The sequence below is a fragment of the Arachis hypogaea genome, chromosome 3 (assembly GCF_003086295.3).
Source record: "Arachis hypogaea cultivar Tifrunner chromosome 3, arahy.Tifrunner.gnm2.J5K5, whole genome shotgun sequence".
NCBI lineage: Eukaryota > Viridiplantae > Streptophyta > Magnoliopsida > Fabales > Fabaceae > Arachis > Arachis hypogaea.
Genome location: NC_092038.1, coordinates 123,302,200 through 123,313,438, shown reverse-complemented (window position 1 = coordinate 123,313,438; position 11,239 = coordinate 123,302,200). Strand labels below are relative to the sequence as shown.

The 11,239-nt window shown below is 35.1% G+C and overlaps 1 protein-coding gene across 1 annotated transcript; it reads right to left on the bottom strand.

Annotated features, from left to right (window-relative positions):
- Positions 1–8,413: 8,413 nt before the first annotated feature.
- LOC112791221 (probable WRKY transcription factor 51) lies at positions 8,414–11,007 on the bottom strand. Its single transcript, XM_029297155.2, has 3 exons — positions 10,564–11,007; positions 10,315–10,461; positions 8,414–8,977 (listed from the first exon to the last, which is right to left on the bottom strand). Exons 1-3 carry the CDS (start codon positions 10,839–10,841, stop codon positions 8,848–8,850), a joined length of 555 nt encoding a protein of 184 aa, XP_029152988.1. The 5' UTR covers positions 10,842–11,007; the 3' UTR covers positions 8,414–8,847.
- Positions 11,008–11,239: the final 232 nt, after the last annotated feature.

Below are 11,239 nucleotides of genomic sequence, written 5' to 3'. Positions count from 1 at the left end.
CAAGATACGTGTAAACGCTGAACAGTGTCTCGATATCTGAGATACATATAAATTCCTAATGCGAGTTTTCGAGATATATGTATTATGGTTTAGGTGTTTCTGCACCTTAGATATCTTGAAGAAAAATTCTATATATATCCTACTATCCTCAACCATACACTCACAATTCACAATTCAATCTTATATTTCTCTTTTGTGTTTACCTTTCAACTTTGTTCTCAGGGAGAATAATGAGTTCTTTTTTGTGGTAGTTTATCCCAACGGGATAGTAAGAAACAATGATAAAGGAGTGATTTTTTAGTCTAATTCAACTGTGATGTTGTGCACTAACCGTGTTAATATCCTACATGCACTAAAGACGGTCATACTGACCAACATGGGGGAATAGGTAACAACGAAGTTAGGCGGGTTGCATATAGATTTCTGCACGTGCTTCTGAGCGATGGATTCACCAATAGGTTATTCTGGATTGAAGGGGATCAACATGTGAAGGTAATGTTCGACATACATGCAAGGTTAATGCCACAACATGTGATGGAGTGATATGCTACGGTTTGTGACGTGGTTGTTGGTGGTAGGCCGTCGTGTTCGAGTCCTCAAGTAGTCCCGTTGGATGCAAGACTGATCTATTTCTCCCAGCCTCATGATAGTGCCAAAGAAGACGACAACGAAAGCGATTCAAATTATATTGTCAGGTCCGGGTCATCCAACGAGACTTCTTCCTCTGATGAGTATGTGCCGGAGACTCCCACTAGCGGTGGTGCTCGATTTCTCCTGCCTCCCCCTTTGCCCATTCTTCAATTATCAAAAATTTCAAGTCATTATCAAACTTTGAATTTAGATGCAATGCAGTTAGATTATCCTTTCAATGCCGGCCAAAGAGAGGATTACAACACTGATGGTGGGTTAGAATTTCGGGTTGGCCATAGGTTCAAGAACCGTGATGCTGTTCTAATGGTGGCGAGAACTATAGTATTCGAAAGAATGCGGAGTACAGAGTTTTGGAGTCAGATAAGTTTAAATACCATTATCATTGCAAGTAATTCACCAACAGTTGTCTATAGAGTCTTCGTGTGGCACTCCGTTATAACTTGAACTACTGGTATGTTTTATTTGATAGTTTTGATGAAACTAAAGCTTATTATATTAATTATGTCTTGTACTGAATGTTGACATACACGATTAATTTTGTAGGGAGGTGCGTAGGTTCGGTAGAGCACACATCTGTTTGGCACCAACCATGTTTTAGAACCATGCTCAGTTGGATAGTAGTTTGATTTGTAAGGTCCTACGTATAATAAAGACTGATATATCTGTGTCTATCCTGGTGTTGCAAAGTACGATACATCAGAGTTACCATTTCAAGCTATCATATCGAAAGGTGTGGATGGCAAAGCAAAAAGTAATTGCTCAGATTTATAGTGACTGGGAAGAGTCGTACAATAAGATACCTGACCTCTTACAAGCTTTGCAAGAATGCCTTTCAGGTATGATTCACGATTGCGTTGCTGTTTCGTATTATCACAGGGACATGGTTGACAGAGATTGGAGCTAGCTTGTTAAGGTATTTTAGACATTCCCTCCTTACGTCGAGGCGTTTAAGCACTGCAAGGAAAGTACGGTGGCATGCTATTAATTAATTGTTGTGGCTCAAGATGGTAATAACAATATTCTGCCAATAGCTTTTGCATTAGTCAAGTCTAAAACAACCGAGTCATGGTCGTTTTTCTTATCAAATTTAAGGCATCATGTTACTCCACAGCCGGGACTTCTTCTCATATCTGATAAATCACAGACCATTCGTGCTACCCTAAATGTGAAAGATTACTATGTATTCATAACACGCAACAGAAGAAAAGAAAGTAATCCTAAATATCTATTTTGTTCTTAAATTTTATTCTAATAAGATAGATTAGATTCAAATACCTATGTACGCTAGTAAAATTCACTTTCTCCTTCCATGGTTCGAAGGCGCTATGAGTATCAACACTGAAACTAACCTTTGCTGTCAACTTTTTGACCAATAGATATCTTATCTAAATTAAGAAACCTCTTTGCAACTCTTTGTACACCATATAATTATTCTCTAAGAATTAGACTTACATACATTTATGTGCGTAGACGTGAAGGAATAAAACTCTTGTGCTGGTTAATTTTTTCCTCTACTCTTGACATACATATATATAGTATAAGATTTATTTTATTGATTTTGTTCGTTACCTGAGGACCTCGGGTTCTCGACGGGTCGGGTGGTTGAGAGAAGGGGAACGGGCGAGACCCTGAGCTGATGTGGAGTGGAGACAGATACGTGCTGATGACGTCGGAGGTGGTGTGGAGCGTAGGGGTGGCCACCTGCAAGGACACTCCAACGAGCAAGTTAGTGTCCGTACAAGTTGGTAGCCAAATTAGGTAAGATGATGTGTACCTTGGGGGGAGTGCTGACCTCTCCCCTTATATACTGTGCTGGGTGGGCCTAGAGGTGACCTGACCCGCTGGCCAAAATGCTTGAGCTGTCCTTGTGCACGTGGGGAAGAGCTGGTCGCCCTAGACATCGGGTCGGGGATTTGGATCCTGCTCTGGTGAATCCGACCCGACCGGCACGCTAGGCGTGAGGTTTGGGTCGTGTTGGTGGTGCGGCCGTACGTCGGCCGGGTCGGGTGTTCGAGAGCCGACCCGTTGGGTTTCCTTCGTGTGGGAAAGTTTGGGCCTGGGTCAGAGGTGGTGCCCCGATCTGGCGACTAGTCAGACTGGGTTTGTAGCGGTCCTGTAACACATTTCAAATTTGAATCTTTCAAATTTATGAATCATGTCATAACTCAATTTAAAACAGAATCAATTAATATCTCATCCAAACTTAGAATTTAAATTTAGAAATAAAATAACTAATTATTCTCAATTCTCATTTAATCATATTATTATTATATTCTTGGTGCTAGCAAAGAATATAATAATATTTCATTTAAATTAATATAATTATTTATTTGATCAAATTAAAATAATAATTAAATAATTCTTTAGTAAAGATTAGAATACTCGTTAGTGTGTGACTCCATAGGTTCAACACTAAGCAAGTAGTAAATTAGTTATACTAAATTTACTAATCAAGGTTAGTATCTAGCAACACTCCTTAACAAACCAATAGTATGAAGTAATATATTTTTACTAAGAACCCGAGAAAAATAAAGTATAATTCATTCATCTTTCCAGCTCTTGGTTAACTCCTAAAGTATGGTTTAATTGTTAAAACTCCAACTTGTTACCATTATTATAATAAACCGTGAATGACCTAAGAAACTCATTTCTTCATTTATTTAATTTCCTTGGTCAATGTTTTATTTATCTCAGTCATTATTTACGGAACAATTTATAGACTCTCTAATTGAGCAAGATAAGGTTGCGTTTATGAAAAGCTCAGTTTCATAATATTATCCCTTTGTGCGAGCTTTTGATTGTTTGATAGAATACTTGGAGTATTACCCGTCTTTGGGGTTATTCTTTTCTTTATTTCAGGCAAAGGGTGTGTGAAAAGGGGCTTGGGTAAACTTGAGCAGTTACCCAGGCGTAGCATTTTTAGCCTGTATAAGTCTTCATTTAAGGACTTTAAAGAGATGTTTGTGAAAGTGTAAGTTAGTGAGGAGTTTTATCCTTTCTTCTTGGACTCGTTGATGAATGAAAGATTCTCTATTTTCTGGTCTCCAAAACCAAAACAGATTTTGGATTGTGAAAATAGGGTGAAGAGTGAAGAGTATTTTTTAGAATTTTTGGTATCTGTGATGTCATCATCAGAGTTGTTGTCAATTTCTAGTTTGTTGAAGCTCGAAGGAGATAGAAAGCCAATAGAGGAGTATTTAGGTAATCTAGGTTTGTATATTTGATGTTGTGATCTAGGAGTGGTTATAATATTTTTAATTTATTGTATTTGTGATTCTTCTTTCATGTGAGAAAGCTCCGATGTTGACCACTGCCAACCTGAAGGCCTTTGTTAACAAAGCTAAGAAAAAAGAGAAGGAAGGATATTTTGTTAATGTGACAAAAGACAGTGAGGTTGACGGTGCCCATTCCGTGGCCTATCAAGAGGAAAATCTAAAGAGAAAAAAGAGTGATGCGTCGTCCAGAGTTGTCGATTTGACCGAGCTGAAGGAGAATAGTGGGGTGTTCACGGCTGAGGAGGTCAACGCTGCTCATCAGAGTCAGCTGGTTCTTCATGGGTACAAGGAGGGTCCCATGAATTCTTTGTGGACCACAAGCTATCCTTTCATAGCCACTGCTGATGAGTTTGCTCAGATTGATGCTGTTGTGAAAATTGTTTACGAGGCTGGTAAGATTGGTGTGGCTTGATATTTGCAGGTGAGTTGTATTTGTGTTTTTACGTTTTTGATTCCTTGCTCTATTTGCATTTGTAAATCCAGATCTGATTTTGTTTATATTAAGGTTATTGGGGTTTCGGTTGATGTCGATTGATTGTACATCTAAATTGGACGCTATTTTGGAGGGTGATAATAGTACTGCTATAAAGAAGTTGAAGGAGTCTGTGAAGGAAAAAGACAAGAAGATAAACAAACTGAGAATGGAAGTGAAGGGTTTGAAAGAAAACTTAAAGAATATGGAGAATGAGTTGAAAAGGGTCAGAAATGAGTTGGAACTGAATGTGGCTGAGGGTGATAAGATGAAGGCGATGATTACTGAGCTGGAGAATGAAGTATTGAGTGCTTTTATACAGTGTTTTGATTGAGATATAGCATAGGTTGGAATGATTGCACTCGAGTGGATGTGACAAGATTTGATGTTACGAAGATTGTATCTAATGGTCAATTATTGGATGATGATGTGTTGGTCTAGAACCAAGATGAAAGCTATTTTGATGATATCAGTTTGTTTCTCCAAACTATATTGCTTTTGCTTTTATGATTAATGGTCATGTCCGTATAAGGACTTTTGTTTTAGGATATCTCATGTTCGTATATATTGTTTGTACGGTTATCTCCAATCTTGTACCTATGAAACACACAAAACAACTTTGTTGTTGAAGCTGGGCTCAGCAAGGGTGATGAATCTACATTTAATGATAAATTTTTGTTTGATTTCAGTGGATTTCAAATCATATAAACCCACATTTATTCACCTAAATAATATGCTTTAGTGTTTTCTCTCTAAATTGTGTCTAATTGTGAAAACATGCTATTTTGTGCTTAATTTAATCAATTTTATTCCACTTTCATGCCATTCGATGCCTTGATAATTTTGATGAGTGATTTCAGGTGTAAGAGATTGGAATGACTTAATAAGAGTGGAAGAGAAGCATGCAATTGGGAGAAAAGATGAAGAAAACAAAGGAGAATCACATAGCCATGTGTGTGTACACACAACTCTATGTGTGTACGCACAAGATAGAGATCAGCAAGTGTGCGTATGCACAACTCCTGTGCGTATGCAGCGTACGCTGCACGTGACTTCATTAAAAAGTCACGTGGATCGCAATTTGGGGGGCTTTTTGGCCCATTTTTGAAGACTTTGATCCTTATAAGGAGGGGCAAGCAACCACATACAAGGGCATACAACACCATACATTACACAACACACTTAGGAGTAGTTTTAGGTTAGATTTTCTCTCAACTTTCTTAGGGTTTTCAATTAGGGTTTTGTAGAATTTTATAGTTTCAAGTTTTGATCTTGGATTCTATCTATTTTCATTGTAAGTATTTCTTAATTTTCTCTTTTATTACACTACTTGTTCTACACTTTCTTATATTTCAATTTCCTTTATCAATACATATATAGTTTTGCAATTTTGGATTTTTAGTTGATGAATTTGATGATCCTTGATTATTATATGTTTGTTTGAGTTGCCTTTGTTGATTTAGATCATTGGTTGTTCATAGTTTCAAGTAATTTTACAATTTTGCCATGTTTTATGCCCACTATGTGTTTGATGAAATGCCAATTTTGAATATGGGGTAAATTTTCACCCCTTGACTTGGGAAAAATGAGTATATGGAATACTAGAGTTGTAATATCCGACATTTAGTGATAATTCTTGGGTTGTTAGTTGTTATTGTTTCCACTAACACTAGCTTCTTACTAAGGTAATTAGTAAGTTAACTAGGATTTGTGGATTAATAACAATTATGCTCACTTGACTTACTCTTCGATGTTAAGAGTTGACTAAGTGAGATTAATCCATCATAATTATCATAGTTGTGGTTATGGCAATGAAGGAATTCCATAACTCATCCCAATTCAAGACTTCCATTTATGTTTTGAACCGCATTTTCATCATTTTAAAGCTTTACTTGTCCATATTACATATATAGTTCTTTAAATTTTTTATTAGTTTATTAATTACAATTTTGGATTGTTCTTTAATTCCTTTAATCGTTTGCTTTCATCATTAAAAACCTCCTTTTGCATCTCACAACCAAAAATTGTGTGCTTACTGTCACTAGTTCTTAGGAAAAATGACCCGATGTTTAATTACTCTCGATTATTTGTATTAGAAATTTAAACTTTGATCGGGAGGATTACTTGTCGGTTTGGACTATGCTACCGACAAAGAAATTGTTTTGCTAAATTTCTAAACTGTCGTAATTCTCACTCATCAAAGGGTGAGTTGACAAAAAATAGATTCATTCATATATTTCTTGGTTGTTGCTAATTTTGATAATGCATCTGCTTGGGTGTTATGTTCCCGAGTTATATGTGTTATTTGAAATGAAATGAACTGAGAGATGAGGTCTTTTACCATTGTAAAGTAGTTTTCAAGTAATTAGTCTCGGACTTGAAAATGACTTGTTACTTGTTAGACGGCCAATAATGAGTCATAATATACCTGTATATGTATGATGTTTAAAGATTGAGCCGGTCTGAGCCCGGCGAGTAATGCTTTGTACTCCGCCTGGTTATTACTTGTGGGGAAAGAAAACTGGATTGATGGTTCGGTATGCAAGTCATGTTGGTTGGTGAGCAGTATCCCTGCTTCTGATCCCTCTGAGTTGGTGGCCCCATTAACACATAGGTGCCAGACACCGTCTTGTGTTGTTGGTGTTGCTAGTTCGACTATAAAGTTGACTTAAAAATTGTGCTTTTATGGCGGTCCGAGGTTTGTAAGTAATGTCAAACTCAAACTGCTAGATGGACCATTTTACCAACTGTTCGGATACCTTGGGTCTTGTTAGGATTTACCTTTTAATAACGATGGTGTTACTGTGAAAATAATGTCTCAACCTTTTTACTGTGATGACTAGCGCGTATGCTAGTTTTTCCATGGGCAAATATCTTAGCTCAGCATTTTGTAATGATTTGCTGACAAAGTATACCGGTTCTTGTTTATCCTGTATTTTTGTTACCAAAACAAAACTAACGGCATTACTAGAAACTGATAAATAAACTAATAAAGATGTACTTGGGGTTGGCTTTTGTAAAATCGGAGGTGAGGATAACGTTGTTTCTAGATTTTGAAAGGTCGTTTCCCAATCCAAGCTCCAGTTGAAACTGCGTTATTTTCGCAGTATATTGAAAAAGTGGTGAGAATGACTAGAAATAGCAGGTGAAAACCTGGATAGTGCAACCAATCTGTTGTTGAGTTGTTGCACCTCTTTTATTGTTTGTGGGCTTCGTATGTTTATTATAGCCTGACATTTTTCGAGATTCGCTTTGATGCCTTAGTAGGTGAACATAAAATCCAAAATTTTTTTTCCTTTCACGTCAAATGCATATTTTTCAGGATTCAGTCTCATCTTGTGCTGTCGTAGCTGATCAAAGATTTCTTTAATGTCGACTTTGTGGCTTTCACAGTGCTTTGTCTTTTCCACCATATCGTTAACGTAAACTTTAACATTCCTTCCAATTTATTTAGCAAATATTTTTTAGTATATTTAAATACTTTCTTCAGTCATGTCTAAATGTGCTTGAAATAGACCAAAGTTTCTCTGAACATTATATAATTATATTCCAGTATTTCACACAACATTATTGTACTTAAAAAAAACATTATTTTCACATTAAAATTTATTTTTTGAAATTTTCGACTATATTTTTAAGGGAGATATTAAACTAACTCACCCAAAAAAAAACTGTACTCACAAGGGGGATAAACAGTAAACCCTCAACCCCCAAAAAAAATTAAAAAAGTGGCTAATTTTTTTTTATATGAGACTAAGTTTGGTGTAATGCTGGGTTATGGAATTTGGGGGAGTTTTACATCGTTGTGACGGCGTTCAAGTGAAGGGAAGAAATCGGACGGTCCGATTTATTGCAGTTGAAAGGGAACACAAATCGGACCATCCGATTTGCGGTTTATGGAAGGTAGTGCATGGAAATCGGACTCACCGATTTCATGCTTTACATTCAAATTTTTGTAGGTCCAAAGAAATCGGACCAAGCGATTTCTTTACAAGTCATAAAATCGGACCAGCGATTTCCAAACCATCACACTTGCGTAAAGTACCATGTACTCTCATACTCATGTGATACTCCATCTTCTTTCCAATATGAAAAATAAAAGTGTACAAAAAGTCATGTAAAACTCTCTCTCCCTCTCTCTCTCCCCAACATATGATGACATCACAAAACTAGTAATAATAATACAATTAAGTTGACTAAACAAGGTTATGACCTTGGATCTTGTTGACCTTCTCTTGTTAGGAGCTAGGAACGTGCGCAGGCTTTGAAGTAGGGAGAGTTGCTGACATGGTAATTCACAAAATAGCCATATATGAAAGCGAAGAGGAGAGAAGACACATTAAGTAACATAGGAGAAGTGACACTAAGATGAGACACAAGCCTGATCAAAGTGCCAAATTCCTAATTAATTAAGGATCAGAAATTGAAAAACCAATTAAGGTTTAGAACTTAGTAGGTAAAAGGGCTTGCATGATTGTGTATCCCTTCATAGGTTGTTATAACATAGCTTGAGTCGTCTCTGTCCCTTTCCACCCTCTTCTTCACACCGCATCCTTCACTCGAACACTTGTAATAGTTCCTGTATGTGTCATCATCGTCAATCAATAATTCTACAAATTAAATTGATGGGACAAAATAGGCAATTAGGACAAGACATAACAAGATTTTAGTATTTTGCTTCACATTGCTTTATTACCTAGAAGACCCCATTTAATCAGTATCTTATTTTACCTCCTCCAATCATATAGTAAAAGACCTCAACTCTTTTTTTTTCGTGTATTTTTAAATAAATAAAAATTTTATAAAAAATGTGAAGACAACATTAGTCAAATAATACAATTATGATAAGTGCACGATCAGCCGCCATAAGATTCATCAAAGCATTTAGAATTTTAGATACCGGGGCACTACATGTCTACATATCCCACTGTAGGCCTAGCTATATATAGTCCACTTAACAAGTTGACCATTGTTCTTTTTTTCAGAAAAGGATAAAACAGATAATAAAAATTAGGGTGAAAAAAAAAACTTTTACGTTAACAAATGCTGATAAAGTTATTATAAATAAATTATTAATAAAGAAAATAAAAAATTAATTTTATTTTTTTATTCAACAATGATCGTTTGCATTCCTCGTTTCACATGCGAAAAAGCTATAGAGTATACAGACCACAAGATGAGTAGATGCCGTTATATACTTATATGTAACCTTTTTTCTCTCTCTCTCTCACCCCTCCCTCTTTTTTTTTTTTCCATAAAATAACAATTTAAATGAAAAATAATTTCAACAAAAAAAAGTTCTGCTAATTTGTTACAAAATGGAATGAACTTTGATATATATACACTTTCAATACCGGAAACATACATATTATTATTATTATTATACCATGGCTTTTCGTATAACAAAATCAAATAAACATTTTTATTATCAGCATGATGAATTAATTTGATTAGAGAAAAAGATAAATAAATTTCTCACTTTTTAATTTAAAAACATATAAGTTTTTTACTAATTAATTAAAAATATAAAAGTGTTTTTTATTTTTTAAAATATGAGATATTAAAAATTTTTTTGTCGAAAATAAAAAAGGATAAATAAGTCCTTTAAAAAGACTTAGATATATCATGTTTTAAAAAGTGAAAAACGTTTTTTGTATTTTTAACTAACCATAATTAATATGATAATTATATACCTTTTTTAACAATATATATCATAATATATAATGACTATATGTAGAAAAAGTTTATCATAAAACTAAAATATTATTCATATAAAAACGTTGAGAAGTATTAAATACTTAAATAAGTTGACATGTATGTTTAACTCAAGATTTTAATTGTCATATATATGAATACATTTTTACGTGATGGATAGCATCTAACATCTTAAAATTAAAAACGCCATGATTTGATTACCTTAGATTTGGAGTGTTCTTGACGGCCTTTTTTCCGTACTTCCTCCATCTGTATCCATCATCCATAACATCAAGCTCCGATTTCGTTCTAAACGCCACTCTTGAATTCACTTCTTTCTTACTTCTCTTACTCCCATTTTTGCATTTTCTGCACAACGTAACAAAGTACACTTAGTTAATACTTATTACTACATGAAAAACTAAGCAAAGCTTAATACTAAGAGAAAGAGAAAGAGAAAAGAGCACTTACATGTTATTGTTGATGCTAGAGGCTTCACCATTATTATTGGTAGTAGTGACATCGCTGAAGGTTGCCATCTCCGACGATCCATTAGTACTTTGCGATTGTGATCCACTCTCTTGATTATTATGATGATGATGATCATCAACACCATACCCATATGCATCATCATCAGCCATAAGAAAATCGGATATCATGAAATCAGACATGCTCATCATGGCAGAGTAGTCATCATCATGATGAGCACCGTAATTGGGGTTTATTGGGTTCACATAATAGTAATCCATAATATTTTTGGTGTGCGTGGTTGAAGTAGTTGAATACTCTACTCAAGTACAAATGAAAGGATAGAGCATTGAGTTTTTTATGCAAGATAGTATCTAGAAGGGATATATAAATAAATAAATGGGAAAAGTGAGTGATTTGAAAATACCCATTATGCTTTACTAACTAAGCTTGATGCTTCCAAACACCTTCGTGGAGGGATGTATTGAAGGTTCCTAACACTCACAGATATGTCTGCATCACACACTTGAAAGTCGTAGCGTCACCATAGTGACGTGGTGGTACCTATATTGAGCCTACTTGCTAAGCCAATTATATTTTAAGTGTACTTGAACATTAATATTCTAGTTATTTTAACAGTTAATTTTAATTAATATATATATTATATTTTTTTTAATTC